The 17,820-nt window shown below is 41.3% G+C and overlaps 1 protein-coding gene across 2 annotated transcripts; it reads left to right on the top strand.

Moving 5' to 3' along the window:
- Positions 1-101: 101 nt before the first annotated feature.
- Positions 102-17,520, top strand: rell2 (RELT like 2). Of its 2 annotated transcripts, XM_066716533.1 has the most exons (8): positions 102-194; positions 1,438-1,548; positions 6,439-6,660; positions 7,461-7,529; positions 8,416-8,479; positions 11,009-11,194; positions 11,621-12,286; positions 14,370-17,520. In XM_066716533.1, coding segments are annotated over exons 3-8 (1,179 nt in total). In that variant the 5' UTR covers positions 102-194; positions 1,438-1,548; positions 6,439-6,467; the 3' UTR covers positions 14,371-17,520. The 2 variants fall into 2 exon arrangements, with proteins under 2 accessions (XP_066572630.1, XP_066572629.1); XM_066716532.1 differs by having other exon boundaries at positions 11,621-17,520.
- Positions 17,521-17,820: the final 300 nt, after the last annotated feature.

The following is a 17,820-nucleotide window of genomic DNA, read 5'->3' as shown; positions in this document are numbered from 1 at the left end:
CGGAGAAGTGTGTACAACGTCATCAGAAACAGCACCGCGTTGTATTACGTCACGAACGTGTGTTGACGATAATGACACCAAAAGAGGGAAGCGGGGCCTCGGCCTTAAAGCGCCAGCACAGCTCACTTTCTGGAGACCGTTACATAATCTGAAAGTAATCGTTTTATTTAAGAATAAATACAGTTTAAAAACAGGTACGTTATAATACTTGCGCCTTTTAACTTAAAATCGACGCTTTTGTCAGTCAATACTACATACAACAAATTTTTTTTAAAAATAAATATTTTTCAAAGTTTTGACAAATATCGTGCCTTAATTTTCAATATAAATCAACATCGGTTAAACTGTATATCATATATTATTATTAGCTTAGCATGATGGCAAGAAAGAAAATAAAATAAATTAAATGTATACATTTAGAAAATGATATTTAGATAAGGACAAGGGTAAGTGCAATATGGGATAAAAAGTCTTTCGTTGTTTTAAAGATACGATTGATCTGAATCTGTTTTATGGTTTAATTGTTTATTGACGTTGTCTTTTTATCACTGTAAAGCGTTCTGTGGCTACTCTGAGAAAGGCGCTATACAAAATAAAACTTGATTGATTGATTGATTTTGTATACTGATCACAAGATGAAAGTATGGAATTTGTATTGAATGGCAATTCGCTGTGACAAGTGCTGTGTGTGGCAGAATATCTGCAGTTTAATCATTCTCCATTGATAGCTTTCAACAGCCTTTATGTGACCCTGCACAGTTTTGATAAGGATGCGAATCACTTGTGTTTACATAAAAATGTATGGCAATCAAATATCAGGATTATGTTTTAATGCTCATAGTCAGGTTGGAACAATAGACAAGGTTTGCTTATTTTCACAGCTTTAGCTTGTTTTTCTGTGCAGATGTAAAGTTTGGCAAAAAAGCTGTCATGGGGATCAACGAATTCAAATAAATTTCCTCAGCAAATCCAGGCAACGTAGAACAAACTAATAACTTTTTTTTTTTTTTTTTTTGGGGGGGGGGTGGATAAATACATGTTTTCCATTTGGGAAAAAAGAGCCCTTTGTCTATGGGTCTGTGTGCTTTAAAATGATACATTCAGCACAGATATTTCCAGTAGAAGTGTTATCAGTTATTGAATGTGTTTAACTGAGGATGAGGAGGTGTTGAGTACTGTACATGTACAGATGTCTTCGTCTGAAGGGTTAGTGATTGCTATACATACTTAAAACTCCAGTATGGAAAAGACACTTAAAGCCATGAATGCAACCGCAACGTTTCACAGTGTGGAAGTCCAGGCGTAAAGGAACAAATGCATTTTCTAAGAGGCGTGAATTGGAGATAAAACCCGAAATGCCACCAAAACCACACGTTTCCTTCTCCAGACGTGCTCCCTTCCTGAGTGTCGGCTCTTTTCCCTTTAAATAACTTGCAGAATCCCACTCCCTCCCTCCGGTTACTTCAGAGCAGCTCGCCTGGATCTCACAGAGCCACCGCATCCCAATGAGCCCCTACGGGAGGAGAGGCGTCCAGCTGTAACATCCCGGTGAGTGAAACTTCCTCCTGCATTATCTGTGGATTAATACCGGCCAGGGGGTAGGGGGGCTTCCTTGGACAATAATTGCCCGCCACTTGACCAGAGAGGTACCGGGGAGGGGGTGCGGAGAGGGTGGGCGTATGGCAGCAGAGACGAGCTATTGTGATGCAGCTCTCGAGCAAACGTAGCATTGCTTTTTGATTACCTATCAGGTTATAAGCACGATCCTGTTGTTATTTTAACTGTGATGTAATGAATCTAGCATCCAGTCATTGATGGTGGTGTTATTATTATTATTATTATACATTGGATGCAGACGGCACACAGACTGACATATTGGGTGATATTTAAATATTTATTTAGTGTCTGTGTGGGGGGAAATGGTGGATGCCGTTATAGTGGAATTGATTTTGCCCCGATGCCTTTTTATTACAGCCAATGTGCACACGCGTGTTGCATAATGCCGTCAGCACGCATGTATGTATTGCATTGCTGTCGTATTAACAGTCCCGCATGTTGGAGGGTGTGTGGACAGAGGCGCGTTTGTGTAGTCAACAGTTTTTCCTCGGACACTAATGATAAACCCAAGGGCAGGTGTGTCACCAGCCACACAGGGCTGACAGGATCATTATGGATGGGAAACTTGAGAGAGAGAGAGAGAGAGAGGGAGGTCTGTGCTCCAGAGACTCGCACGGTGTTGTTGGTTTTTGTTGGTAATTCATACCCCAGGAGTGCGTTTTGTCATGGCGACGCAAGGATTTGGAGAGCTGGGGATTAATAAACATTGTATTATATATATATATATATTAAAAATAATAATAATAATAAGATGCCGCGCAGAAACTCGGCGTGAGGAGAATATGATATCGGTAGAAATGTCAGGATATAAAGGAAAAAAATCACTGTAACCCTTCATATGGAATCGCTTCTCAGAGCACAGAAAACATTTTGCACACGTCTCCTGTTGGCTATGAAGAATGTGAACCTTTAATTGAGCTAATCTTCAATGGACATGATAGGGTCAGATGGCAGTGTGATACAATATTACACTGAAAGTGGGTTTAGAACAACATTTAGAATAGCACGTTGTTTTATTATTATTATTATTATTATTATTATTATTATTATTATTATTATTATTATTATTATTAAGAAGAAGAAGATAAATAAAAATAAACATATACAAATGATGCATTTAACATTTGAATGTCAATTATTTCAGGGGGGTTAGGCCAAAGAACTGTTTTTTTTTTCAGTATGAGGGATGTAAGTTTTTGAGTGGAACTTTTCAGCAGGCAATTTTGTAATGTGGTTTGTAACCCAAGGAACCACTAAATGCCTTGTTTGTCTGTGATTCCAAGTAGTTCCTAGCTTATCATTATTAGACTTCATTCAGGAAGAGAACAACATATATCTAGTTATCTCCCTTCTTTGCAATTCACTGCCTGGGTAGTTGTTTCTAAGAATTTCTATTTTGCCATGTAACTTTCATTTTTTGCATATGATATTTTTAATCTAATAATAATAATAATAATAATAATAATAATAATACAATCAGGTAGTCAGAGAGTCAGGTAAAATATTAATGTGCTTCTTTGAGATTTAAATTTGTACTGTAGATGGCCAGTCCAGGCCATGAAAAATCTCCCTTAGATGAAGGTCACTCTTAGTCTGCATAAAACACAATACGTGCAAAATTGTGGATAAGGACGTTTATAGGAGAAGCGATCTAATGTATCTGTTACTGTCGCATGTAGGCAGGACTGGGCAGGGTGCATCAATTCTGTATTGGGTGTAGGTTAGATCCTGAGCTGATAAGTCAAGATGTCACAATTTGGAAGAAAAGGTATTTTTTCTTAAGGACTTTGAGCACTCCCCCTTCTGTACTGTAACTGCTGATGCACCTCTACTTGTTATGTAACATCTCAGTGTACCAGAGTTACAGTAATTAATGTCGAGTCAGGACAGACAAGGGCAAATCGTACTAGCCTGGAGCAATACTACAAGAGCTGTCTGCTGATGGATAGACACGTCTTAACCATTTAATTACAGCTTAGGACGAAACCCTGGCTTCAGTATCAATAGGGCTGTGTGCTTCCCAGTGTGACAGACTCCAGACAAATAAATATGCATATATTCAAGTAGTGGGTTTTAGAAATTAAGTTGTGTGTCGGCCTTTCTCTTTGAATCCCATTGTTGTAAAACTGAAAATCAGTGAGGCAAGTAGAAGAACACTGTGTGCTGAGGATTTTCTCACACTGAGTGCAGCTTCAAGCTTTTGTTATTCAGATTTGAGCTATGGGAACAGAGGATCGCATCTTATTACAGTCCATGTCCGGCACTTGCTAAAAGACCAATGATTATTATTATTCAGCAACTTTTAAGTTTGCATCAGTCAGTGTCATTGTGTGCGTCATTAGAGAAACAGGCAGTAACAGAGTCAACCTCAGCCCTGGGTTTCCTTATCTTGAGGTAATAATTTAAGAGGTAGAAAACCGTAGCTTCACTGGCATACAGGGCTTTGAAGCAGATGGTCACATGATAAGATATCTGTTCCTCACCTTCTCATTGGGACCAGTGTGCTGCCAGCTATTAAACCCATCAGGAGGTGAGCGGCTTGCACACAGTAATAATGAGTCCGAGTGACTGAGTGTGGGGATGGGCAAGTCAAGCTCCCACTCGGACTCAGTGTCTAAGCTACCACATGATAACAGTGCCCCAGTGTGACCTACAGGTCAGGCAAGGGGCAAAGTGGGAGGGAGGGTACAGGGAGGGGAGAAGGTTACTAGGCATGCAGTTTGGAGTCACATCATACAACTGGGTGACCTTTCTATTATTAGTGGCACAGCGATCAATATATCATGTATCATTGGCTCTTGATGCATGGGGTTGTAAAGCAGCTGTGCACATTGATACGGGTGCAAATAAAAGGACCAGATAATCGCTTGCAACAAACTACATAGCTGATATACAAGTGATATTTATTTATGTTGATTTTACTCCAAATGTGTCTGATTATTTATTTATTTGCAGATGCCCTTAGCCAGGGTAACTAAAAGGTATCTCACAATATATTGATGTTTTAAGAAAAGTACCGTAAGCAAGTATATAGAATATACAACTTCAGGCCAAGTAAGAGTATAATGAACTAATGTTAAGTGTATGTGTATGATGCTCTTTAAGAGAAGCGAAGGGGTAGTTCAAAGAAAATATGGCAATAGTCACATTGGTGCTGTGTGCAGTGGGTTGTACTCCATCTCTATTATTCTTGGGGATTCAACAAGTTATGGAAATATACAAAGACAGGCCAAATAGGGCAGAAAATAAGGAAGATGGTCAGACTGTACATTTCCAGTTAAGTGTGCAAAGACGGAGAATGTATCGTGGGGCTTGGTGGTGGTCGGGTGATGGGTCAGGGGGCATATTTCTCTCAGACTTCAGAGTGAAAGAAAATTGTCTTATGACTTTCATGGGAATATGTTCATTATTTACTTTAAACCAGAGTGGCTGTTCTCAGGACTGGTTTTTCTTTTTTTTTTGAGAGTACACAGCAAATATCTTGGGAAGGTTGCCAATTGAACACCCCAGGTCTTTGCAACTGATGTAGGGGAAAAATATATATTTCAAGCGCTGAAACCAGATGGGATGTTGCCTTACATGAAGTTTTGTCAAGGACTCCTTATCATGCAGTGACCCCCCACAGCACAGAGCTCTCATCCGCCAGTAAGAGGTTCCAGCTGAAGGAGTAGCTAAGGTGCTTATTTGAATTGCAGCTATAGCTAAACTGTTTGAATGTTAATGTTTGTAAAACGCTTGCTGTATTGAGTGTTGACTGAAACATCACTGTGATTTATGATTTGTCATGTTGTGCTTTTGTAGTCTTGGGTTACAGGAGAAAGGACAAGTCAAGTCAGTCATTTGACTGTAACTGATCAAATGAAAAGAATAATTATACCAATTGAATTGTTTAGAACAATAAATCAATACATCGTTCAGACATTTGGGGACATTTGGTACACTATCTGAAGGATTATGTGTAAGGAGGTGCTCTGCTATTAAATGATTAGTTTAAGAACAACAATGGGTATAATCAGCAGTACAACTAGTTATTATAAAATGTTGAATGTTTAGAAGCACTATAGAATTGTTTATAGTTTGTTATGGTCATATGGTATCTTTACATCTTCTTTTTAGTCTTATTATTTTAATTTACTGATTAATTTGTCATTCTAATGAATTCCAGGAAGGCTCGTTTTTTCCTTTCATTTCAGTTAAACAGAGCTAATGAGTTGGTGTAATTGCTGGATTCATTAGACACATTTTACAGGCATCACATTTGTGTGTACGTACTGTACTTTGCTATCAGCAGCGTTTTTAAAAAGCAATTGTAAAAAGAAGAGTCAACCATGAAAGACCTTTTAAAAAAAGAGAAGTACGATATGTTGAATTGGCCCAATAAATTGGATTTATTGAGAAAGCGAGAGCTAATGCTGTAATGAATGCATAAAGACCAACTTGGCTCTCCGTGAGTGGAATGTGACACATCTGGTCTACGACTTTCTGCGCTGACTGAAAAACGGCAGAGGGTGTGGCCGGGCCTTCTCCCAAAAGAACGCAGAGACCCCCAAACTCCCAGCTGTTGAGAGAGATAAAGGTGGGCCAGTTAATCTCTCCCAGAACAGTACCATTAGCAGTGTGAAGCTAGGCAAGAACTGAACAAGGTTATCTACACAAGCGTCACAAAACTCTGATCAGGGAAACAAACGTGGCCGACAAAGAGAAAACGTGTATTCTGTGTAAAGATATGGGGGGGTGACGTCACCTCGGAAGGGTTTAAATAAAGACTCCCACAGATGCAGGCCAGCACACTCTCACACGCTCACTCTCACATTCCACCAGGACACTGCTCCGGGGCAGGGGAGAGAAGGATGGCGGACCAGGAGACCACGCCCATGGGGGACGCCCCTCCCACCTACATGCTTTTCCTCCTGGTCCTCTTCTTCTTCCTCACGGGCCTCCTGGGGTTCCTTATCTGCCATGTCCTGAAGAAGAAGGGTTACCGCTGCCGGACCGGAGAGCCAGACGAGGAGTGTGAGGACAAGCTGGCGGGGGGAAATCAAGGTAGGAGCAACAAAGTTGAGAAAAGGTTTGTTGGGAGCCCCACCTGGATTGTGGGACCTGAGCTTTGAGGTGGAGGCCCACGCAATTGCAAAACATGTTCAACAAATGATTGATGTGATCATTCTGTGTGTAAAATATAAATGGCAAGTAACTTGTAAGGGAAAAAGTACTTTCAGAAATCGGAAATGCAACAGAATATAAGCCAAGAGTTGCGGAATGGGCCAGGTCCCAAAATGTCCTCATTAGGTCTGTGCATGGGACTTAATGGGTCACAGATCAGTGTTCTGGCTTCTTTTAAACCCCTAACTGTCAAGTGTTACACAAATGCTACATAGCAGGGAGCAGAAGGATCACAGTTTTGCCGTATCCAGCAGGAAAGGCACAGTGCATAGAAGGAAAAGCTGGAATTTGCCATCTCTCTTGAAGGGGGAGTCCGCATTTTGCTTGGACAGATGGTTTCTTTGTGTGTAATTGGTGGCCTTTCATTGCTTTTGAGTGGTTTCATTTCCAAGCCCACGTTCTCTGGTCTCTTGTTTTTTGACTGTTTATTTTCTCATTTTGTTTATTCTCCTATTTTTGTTCGCACCCGCTCTCCTCACCTCAGCCGCACGAGATCTCAATTTCAAAACTTTGCAAGTCATTTCCTGTCAAGGGCAACCAGCAACTAAAACACTTAATCAAAACTTTCACATAAACTACGGCCATAAAAACATCATTCACATACTAATGGGTGCTCACACACTGGCTGGTTGTTGGTCCATGAGTCCCTGTCCTGTACAGTTGTTCTATGTGTCTTCTAGAGGAGGAAACTGAAGATACCAACCAGGACACAGTGGAGCAGATACTGAAGTGCATCATTGAGAACGAAGGTAAGAGAACAGGCATCAAACCAGCAGTATGAATTAATGCTTCAAGACTGCTTAATGCATTTGTTTCCCAATGCACAGTGGCTCAGAATCATTTTTAAAGAGTGCAGTCTTGGATGCACTACAACTGGGATTATTGTTTGAAAGGGAGTGGTGCTTTGAGGTAAACAGACTTCCATTGTAGCTCACTGAAGAGAAATCACCACTGTAAAAGTGTTCTCCACCTTTTGTGGAATATGTAGTTGATCATTATAATTATTTCCACAGATATTGCTGGCAAGGGTTATTATAGTGGGCATTTCAAGTCAGATATATTGAATTTGGCAGTAAACCCTCAAGAATGTCATTCTATTCCTTGATCGTGTAACTGGGCACTATTATAATTTTAGTATTTTATATAAATTGTTCCAGGAATCAGTGCAGTTTTATTTAGTCTTTTGTTGATCGATTATGTGTTCCTTCTTCTAGTAAACTGAAACATATTTAGACATTCTAAGAAATAATATTAAATATCACATATTAGTAATAAGGGGCATTAAAAAAAAAGTCCGTTGCCACTTAATCAATCAATCAATCAATCAATCAATCAATGCGCATTAATATAATGATTAATTGAGATGATTAAAGGAATGGTGAGATTTGTAATCAATAAGTGGTTTGATTATGCAGACTACATGACCACCAAGTGTAGCCTTAGAAAGTAGCCTAAAACACAGGGGCCTAAATATAAAGAGTATTGTGAAAGTGCAAACCTGGCCCTGTATCCCCCGCTAAAGTGTAAAGTGTCCATGACTCTTGTCTCCCTGTTGCTGTACCCTCAGTCCTTCTGTTTCTAAGGTTTCTGTGTGTGAGTTCCAATGTAGACATTGCATCATTTGTCTCCTCCTAGCAAATGTGGAAGCCTTGAAGGAGATGTTGGGAAACCAGAATGTGCCAGATCAAATGGACCACAGGTACAAACTCAGCCTAACATCTATATGTGTGTCCATACAATTATATATTGTGGTGCTGTTCCAAACCTCTTATATGACTTCAGCCAGTTATAACACGGGATTGTGTTTGTGTTGTGTTTCACGGGTGTAGGTGTGCCTTGTTGTTGCATAGGCCAAGCTGTGGAACATTTCCTCTATGCTGAAGCAGTAAACAGGCAGTCTAAAAACAATCCCTTATGCCACAATTGTATCAAGTCATCATGACCTCCTTGAGTTTTTGAAAGGAGATCCAAAATGTCAATGTCAGGCTCTGCACGGACAGAGGCAGACACAGCTCTGATGTATGTGAATTGTGTGTTTGTCTGGGGCCGTCTACTGGGACTTCCAGGCTGTGTATGTCCTCACTGACTGTACTTCGAACACAGAGACCATCTGGACATAGGGGTCAGACAGGATTATTTCTCTTGCCTGTTAATAAACATTTACAAATTGGCACCAGCTTTTTTTCTCTTTGGAAGACAACATAGTGAAGTTGGAAAGTGCAAACGCAGTTTAAATGTTAAGTCTATTATGATTATTATCATTATTGTTGTTGTTGTATATTGTATTTAGGGCATAAACAGCTTTCTGAATCTGCGCCACAGTCTCCAATCATACTCAGCAACCAAAATGAGAAAATAAATAACATCCCTCTGGCCCTCCATCACGTTCAGATGCAGTTCCATCCCTCAGAGGGAGAAATGGGGAAATACAATTAGCTGCAGGAATAATAGACTTTTGTTGTTTCCGAAGTGCTGTTGTTATCTGAAATGAGCTCAGTCCTGTGCAATGGGACCCGCAGCCCCTTGTTTCAAAAACACACACAGTGCCCAAACCCCACAACCCAGCAACACAACTGCAGCCCTCTTAAGCTTGGGGGATTAGCAGTGTGGTGTGCTTGGGTCACTGACATCACCACAACCGAGTCCTATACACAGTGGGCCGTGTTACACCTGAATGAAAGGCTGAGGGTTCACAGTGATTATAGCTTCCATTCATTCGGTGGATACACTGTGCCAAATCCCGGACTGTTCATAAAATGGGAATTACATTTTTTATTAATATTGAATTTTGGACTATAATCTAAAGTACATTATTTCAAAATTAAAATTTGAATGGCATACCAGCGTGAGTAAATGCCACCTTATTTTGCCTGAGGACAAATGTGGGACCTGTGGCCTTGGGTACATAATATTTGCATTTACAATTGCTTCTTACTCACACCTGTTCTTGTCCTGCAGTGATACAGCTCTCTGTTTGCTTCTCCTCAAGGGCGTCTGGTATCCTGCTCCTTTCTTTTGTGTGGTGTTTTTTTTTTTAATCTTTTTTGTGTGTGTGTGTGTGTGTGTGTGTGTGTGTGTGTGTGTTTCCAAGCCTGTATATCTATTGATTGAGTACAGAAGAGCAAGGCTTGTCCATTGACATTCTAGACACACTCACTTCCCCTGATCGCTGCAGTGTCTTCGGTGGGTGATAGAACCATGGCAGAGACCAGAGCAAGACGGAGGGAGAATCCGCAAGCATCGTTCATCAGAGCTTCTCAGCTCTCACACACAGTTCTCAATAACCGCCTGTCTTTCAGCCAGACGTCGATGCTGTGTTATTGATCGTGCTCTCCCCTATTTAAATCTGCTGGAGACGTTATCTTGGTCTATTACTTCATAAGGTGCGGGGAAGAAGGAATTGAACTCGAAACTGAAACATCATGGTCTCAGCCAAGAATTAGTTTTAGTTTATACATGCTGGAGGACTGACCATGCTAATTCCCACACAGGCACTTTGCCAATGTGTCACTCAGGCCCTGCTTATATTATACAATTACCAGCACACTATGTTCACACCGTTTTTTGTGTGTTTTCCTAATAAGAAAAGCAAAGCTCTAAAGTGTAGGGTAACTTAGATCTTTCGTGTGTCAAACATTGATTATATATACACCGATCAGCCTACACAATACACAGTATTAGGCAGGTGGTCATAATGTTATGGCTGATCAGTGTACATAACATTCAGAGTTTGTTTTTCCTCTTTAAAGAAAAAGCTATGTACGCTTAACATGGTGAAAAACTGCAATCCTGGCCTTGAATTTCTCTTTAACCTGTAGTTTAGATAAGTATACACAAACTGCATTTCTCAATTCAGTATTACCTGGGCTATATTAATGGAGTCTTGACAGAGTGCCAATAAGTGTATGTTACTAACACAAGGTAAATTGTTCTTGTGTATAAACCCTTTTCTAAGTTCATAAATCAGTGTTATCCGCTGGATATTTCTACATTTATAACCTGTCATTTGTGTACCAGCAGTGTCCAGCTTTGCACTTGAATGTCATCTGGCTTTTGATCCACCTGGGCTGTTAATTAACCAATTATTTGCTTAACTACACCAATTTAAGTCATTTCCCAAGTCTTATGCAGCTGGTTATTCAAAGAGATCTATAAGCAATGCTGGACTGCAGCCCTGGGAGGAGTTGGGCCTTAAACTAAACTGTCACTGGATCCTGCCCACTGACAGACTGCCCCGCAAGGAGAGCGTTGGGACCCTGCCGCCCCATCACCACACCGTCCACTCCGGCAGCGACCGCACCGGCAACGCCTGTCACCTCTGTGTCCAAGGCCGCACCAAGAAGGCCCGTGGCCGGAGCAGAGTGGCCAGGAGCAAGGCCCGGCCTGGGGAGCACATTGTGTTTTCCGTGGGGAGGTGAGGCATAGTCCAGTCTGTTTCTCACAGGAATTGGTGCTCGGGTTTTATTCTATGCCACCAAGTTTTTCTAATTTATTTAAGTACACCCCAATGTCACTCTGGCGGTCGTACGGTCCTCTGCTTCAGCAGTTGCATCAGCCCTGCATAGCTCATAAGGCTGAATGGTTATGTTTGTGTTATTGTGACATATTAAACCAGAAGTGCTCACTTTAAGACAGGGCTCTGAATCTCTAAGACCAGAATGATCATTTATTTAATCAGCTATCTCTGTTCACCAGCACACAGTCAGCTGAACATCATGGTTCTTTTTCAACAAATAATTATTAACAGTGTTTATATCTCTGCACAAAAGACTGTTGCACCAAACCTGGCCCTTTGTGTATGTTTTTCATGTTTCATGTCTTGAGTTGTGTCTATGTGCAGGTTCAAAGTCACCCACATCGGGAAGAAAAACAGCATCTCAGAGACCGCCAACCCCTCTGCCACCGAGCAAGAGCAAACCGGTGACCAATCGCAGGGCACCGAAACCCACACCCACCACACGCATGAGGAAAACGACCAATCACAGGGCAATGTGCGGGAGGAGTTCAACCTGAGGAACATGTTCAAAGACGTCAGCCCGGAGACGGCCAATGGGGCAGTCCAGATGCCAACTGGACCTGTTCCCACAGAGAACAAAGCCTGCCCGGAGACGGAGGGAGCAGATTTGCCCCCGCCTGAAGGGGAGAGGAACCCCAGTGCTGTGGAGGACGTGGGGGTGGATGGTGTCACCAAGACAGAGGCCATTCCTAACAGCGCAGGCACCAGTGAGGAGGTGCACCACAGCCCAGTCCGCATAGAGGAGGTCGTCATCGTGAGCTCGACTCCGGACAGGCGGGGCAATTACGTTGCGCTCCAGATGGAGGACGAGGTGGGACAAATGGAAGACGGCAAAGACGATATGATGGAAATGGAGGACATCAAGGACTGCAGGGTGAGCCAAGAGGAGGAGGGGGAGGAGGTGTCGCGCGGCTCCAGAGAGTCAGGCCAGGGGAGCCACTCAGGGGAGAGCAAGAGGAGGTCCATCGTGGTGCACACTCAACACAAATGGTAAAGAGGCCCTCAGGAGCGGCGCTAAGTGGGGCAGAAGGGCAACCCTACAAGAGTGACCCCAGATAACCAAAACAGTGTTGGCTCAATACCAGCTCAACACCAGCTGCAATCTTGGTCCAGCATCACTTTGGTCATCAGGGTTGCTCTGGCCCACTAGGAACAACCCACAGTTATCTCACAGCTGCACTCCATTGACACCAGGGCAACGACCTTCATTGAGCTGGCACTTGCATAACGTTGCCTGTAGGTTAAGCTTGACTGTATACTAAAAAGATGCAAGCCTTGGATCTCAGCTGTGAACTTGATGTTGGCCACAGTGCTCTAGGACCATGTCATTAATAAGAAGTCAAATTACAGCCAATGCTGGGCTAGCTGTGGACGGTTATTTGGGGATGTCACAAGGCTGTCTGAGGTAGTAGCCACGAAGTCTCCTTGTGTCAGTCAAACTGTTGCCTCTAAAGAACTGATAGCTCACATACTTTAGCCTAACTAACTGGAACCTCTTACAATTACATCTTCACACCATGTGCTACCCTGACAGCAACATCTGGGGAAAGAGAGGAGTAAAGGAGGGAGGAGGTGGGGGGGTGTAGACAGGCTTGTAAGCTGCTTCGTTTGAGGGAAATAATTATCATACAACAGTCATCTTGCAACGTAGCAGTGGCGTGGGAATTGATGTTTAGGATTGTTTTTTTCAATTGGTTACCAAAGCTGAAATGAAATGTTTAACCAATTCTGCTCTAGGGAAGCCCATCTTAAAGTTACTGAAGAGAGACGGTTATTTTGTTCAGCTCCCTACACTATCCTGTGCTTGAAGGGAGAGTGTTGGATATAATTGAATATAATTAATAGGCCAAATACAGACTTTGGTGCAGCAGTGACTCCAGAATATTGCAGTGCGGCACTCATTGCTGCAACTCAACAACGTGCTGCAGTAATCCCTAACTGCAATCTTTATCCTGATTCTTTGTATGTTTCATTTAGCGATGGAATGCAAACGGGTGCAGATTTCTTTAAAATAGCTTTACTCAATAATTGTTTCCTGGCAATGCCTACCCCTACACTGTAGATGACGAGAAGGCACACACAGACCATGTATAAGTCTGGTGGAGACTTTTCAGGCCAAGAACTGCATTGTTGTGTATGCTTACACACAAATTCATCTGTGACTAGTGTGTGGTTGTATAAATATTCTAGCGCATACTCTGAAGTCTAATACAGTAGGAATGGGAACTGGAATACAGGTTCAGAAACAAGGCTACCACCACCTACTACCCCCTTCATTAGTGGGGGTAATCTAGCCAGGTGTTATGTAACTAATTTAGACAATCTACAAGGGTTGGGCTTTCACTTTGTAATTATTGCTAGCATTTACTGCTGGTGGGCAAGTTGCCTAGTCTAACATAATGCACCACATAAAGCGATGTAAATGCTGTCACTGTTATTTAAAAACCCTTTTTTGATTAGCTGTGGAAGGCCAAGTGGGAAAATCCATATTTTCTCAGTTGTAATATGTTGAATTGCCATGAAACTGCTTACAGTATGTCCCGAATCAATCTGACAAGTGTGCCTAGGCACACTGTGCTGGCAGTTAATTGCTAGACTTTGTTTGCCAAAGTGAAAAATCACCCTGCAACAGCATGACCAAAACTCTTGGTCCAACAATCATTTTATATGTTTAGATAGATTGACGGAAATCAAATATGTACAATAGAAAAAAAACAAGCACTGTGAAACATCTTTTAAAATGAGGAAAGCAATTCTCCAAGCCCTCATGCGTCTAATCTTTAACAAAGAGTCAAATTTCAAAAGCCCCAGGAAGTCTTGTTTTGCTGCAGGAGACACTATGAAATTGTACTTGCTCTGAAACTGGAAATGTGTAGGAAATCTGAGGATTTTTAAGGTCAGACGCAAAGCTGAGCTCCTTGGCCAGAATCCAGATACTGGGGAGGAGAAAAGTCTTTCTATTCTCTCACATTTACTATGTATTTAAGATTGAGCAGCAATCTCCCTCTTCCTAGCTCTCAAACTAGTGTTGACAGATAGCTTAATAATACTCACCTCTCCTGCCTCTTTCCAGATCTGTCCATATCATCCTCAAGCCTACCATCTCAAGGTTACACTGAGCTTGTACTGTATCACCTGCCTGCCTCATTCTCTGTTGCCACTCTACCATATTGACCAGTAATGGAAGATGTAGTGCAGCTGAATCTGCAGAGGTACATGGTTCCTAACCGGGAAGAGATTCACAATACTGTCTGCTCCTTGTTCTGCTTAACAGCATCCAGATGTTTAAGGAGAGTACGTCTCCAGGCTTCCAGACAGTGTAATTGAATCAGATTGGTTGCTGCCCTGTGCCAGAGTTTAGGCCTCCATTGAAAATTTAGATATTTTAAAAGCTCTGTAGATTAAAAAAGCTGTTCTCTCCTGCCTGCATTGTGCCCTTCACTTTAGTAAAAGCAGTGCAGCCCACTCTCAGTTCCCACTAAGCCTTCTTTGTGTCCTCCGGATTGATCAGAATAAAATAAATATTGCTTAGTTAGCATTAATAAACACCAAAGCGTTTTATAGACCCTTTCGGGAGGTATCAGTATCTCATTTCCCATAAGCCTCCACTTAATGAGTCCCCAGCAGGGAGATTCATATTTTTCTTGCATAAAGTTAATCACACGTGACATTATCACAATAACCTAAATAAACACATCAGCTCTCTGTTAAAATTGGTTTGAGCCATCAGAGCTGAGACTTAGATCACATCTGTTTTCCACCTTAGCATGAGCTTTGTTCACAGCACGTTGCATATAAGCGGGTAACACCACACAGGTTATGTCAAATAGGAATTTGTACGTGTCAGCTGATGTGAAATGACTGAGGCTTCAGTCAGATTTGAATTGGCTGGTCATCTTTGCCACCTGCTGGGCAAATGTCATTACTACACCCCCCACGCTCAACCTAAAATCAGCATAGATGGGGATGTTGTCGATACTGGAACAGAAATACAATGGATGCTGCAGAGGGACCAATTGGAGAGTGTCCTCTGTCTCAAACATGTCAACTACCATAGCCAAAAGAAAGCATTAAGTGACATCTCCCATTGAGCTTCAGCACAAAGTCATTCACAATCTCTCGCACCAATGGGATGGTTTCTCCATTGCTTTGTACAGTGCTCACAATTAACTGATTACAGAAAAAAAGATATATATAATATATAAAAAAAAGAAGCTGTGACTGAATGCAGGAATATTCTCATTACCATTCCTGCTCATGCATGATAGTTTACGGTTCAGATGTTTAATGTTAATTTTTGCTTTCTTGGAAAACACCAGTGCTTTCCAGGATAATGTGATAGGAATATGTCCCAACAAGCATGTACACGTGCCCCTCAAAATAGTCTTATATACACTTTAAGCAGAAGCAAATGATCTAGCTGCTTCACTTTATATTAATACACCTGTAACTGGAACCTTTTAGTTTGTTGGGAATATCTAGAAGTTATATTTTTCTAAAATCAATTGCAATGAAAAGGAAGCACATTTTTCAGCATTACATTTAATTGACATTTTGATCTTCAAAGTAGTTTTTATTTTGCTCCAGTTTCTGAAATTATGTAGGTATGAAAAACAGAAACATTGACTTTTTTTGCACTGGAGCAAAAATCTGTTGAAGAAGTCCTGGATATGTGTGGTGTGAATACAGGTACAGAGTCCAAGATGTTAAAATAAGATTTAAACTTGCTCAATTTGAATTGGGAATTAGGATTCCGATTATAAATGAAATTACCCTTATGTTATTTTTTTATGAACGCCGCGTTTCGGGAAGGTTTGGAAAAGTTAGTTAGCAAAAAGTTTTGTTCGTATGCGTTTGCACAGCCACAAATGAGTCACCAGCAGATCCTGACTACCCGCACACACAATGCGAGTCTACTAAGGATTATGGTTCCACAATGAAGCACACGCCATCTGCTGCAGATGATGGTTCTGGGGGGGACTGAGTGCCGAAGAAATCAGAGGACAGAATCCGACAGCCGTCAGACATTCCCACAGTGGGAGGAGCTGCTGCAGCTGGGTTCTCCCACAGGCAGGTTGTTAACTCGTCTGCCATGGCAACTAACTGCAGCTCACTCACAGCAATGACAAAATCTCATCACCTGAGAAGAAACACAACTGTCACTTCATGTTTGTTGAGTACAACGAAATTTATTATGTGTGTGTGTATAGTGGCCTTACAAAAGTAACAATTGTATACTGCATGCATCTACATTGACAGAATCGATCTGGAAATATTTGTAGCAAAAGAAAAACCTATGTATATATCCTGACAACCCTATATATGTATATTCATATATATATATCAGCCTTTAATCAACCCTTTACTGGTTGAAGGCCTCCCCAAGATGTTCCCACTTATTTCGATACAAAGCATCTCTTTTCCAGGTCATGCCAGCAAAGCTTTTTTATTTCTTCTTCCCATCTTCTATGTGGTCTTATTTATTTTATTTATTTATTTATTTTTCTTAGGATGCACTCTTCAATGATGTCACGTACTTACGTTTGTTCTCAGTTCCATTTCTTTCTTTTTCTGTCTCTTCTTGTTATTCCAAGTATACATCTTTCCATGCTGCTTTGTGTCATTTCCAGTTTCTGTATCATTTTTGCATACAGTGACCAGGTTTCAGTCATAAGTGAGCACTGGTAGTATGCATTTATCAAATTATTTTCTCTTCAGGCGAAAGGAAACATTCCTTTCAATGCTGTGCCGTTTCTTTCAAATGTACTCCATCCCCTTTTCACTCCTTTTCTTTCAGACCTCCGTCTGCATTAATTTGTTGTCCAAGGTAGACAACTTTTGACTCCATGTGTCTTTTGATCTACTTCAATTCTCTTCATTTTAGCAAAGCTGTAGAATTTTGAATCCACTTCTTTCTTGCATCCGAGAGTTTTGGAAATTGTAGCTGCAGGTGGCCAGTGTTGCAGTGAAACGTTTTGAAGAGATCGTCTCTCTTTGATGATCTTGATCTTGCTAGGCTAGTCTTGGTGGAGTCAGATTGTTGATGGGGCATTGTTGTAGATATAATTTAATAATAATATAATTATATATATAAATAGGGTTGTCAAAAAAATAGCCAAGGCATAAACTTGGAAAAGCAGATGATAAAATGCTGTACTGTAAATGAAATTGTACTCTACAATTTTAAATTATACAAGATTAAAGCTATGCATTTTTAACACAAATTCATGGGGACTGCACACTTTATTTCCGTGTTAGATGCTGCCTCATTGTGATTTTCTTTCCATATGTGCACCAACTGACTCTGACTCATTATTCATTCTTATGAATTTACAAAGCAGTAGTGAAAGCCTCAATTAAATAGCAATATACCAGCTGGCTTAAACAGGTCTCGGCAACTATCGATTTCACTGCGATTCATTCTACTAGCAGCGTGTCTTCTGTGTGGATGTTAAAGAAAGGCTTCTCACTTTTTTATACACAAGATGTGCAATGATATGTGGAAGTCACTGAGAAACGGTAAC

Source organism: Amia ocellicauda, chromosome 11 (assembly GCF_036373705.1).
Source record: "Amia ocellicauda isolate fAmiCal2 chromosome 11, fAmiCal2.hap1, whole genome shotgun sequence".
NCBI lineage: Eukaryota > Metazoa > Chordata > Actinopteri > Amiiformes > Amiidae > Amia > Amia ocellicauda.
Note: the sequence above shows the minus strand (reverse complement) of the source record. Positions and strands in the feature narration are given on the sequence as shown.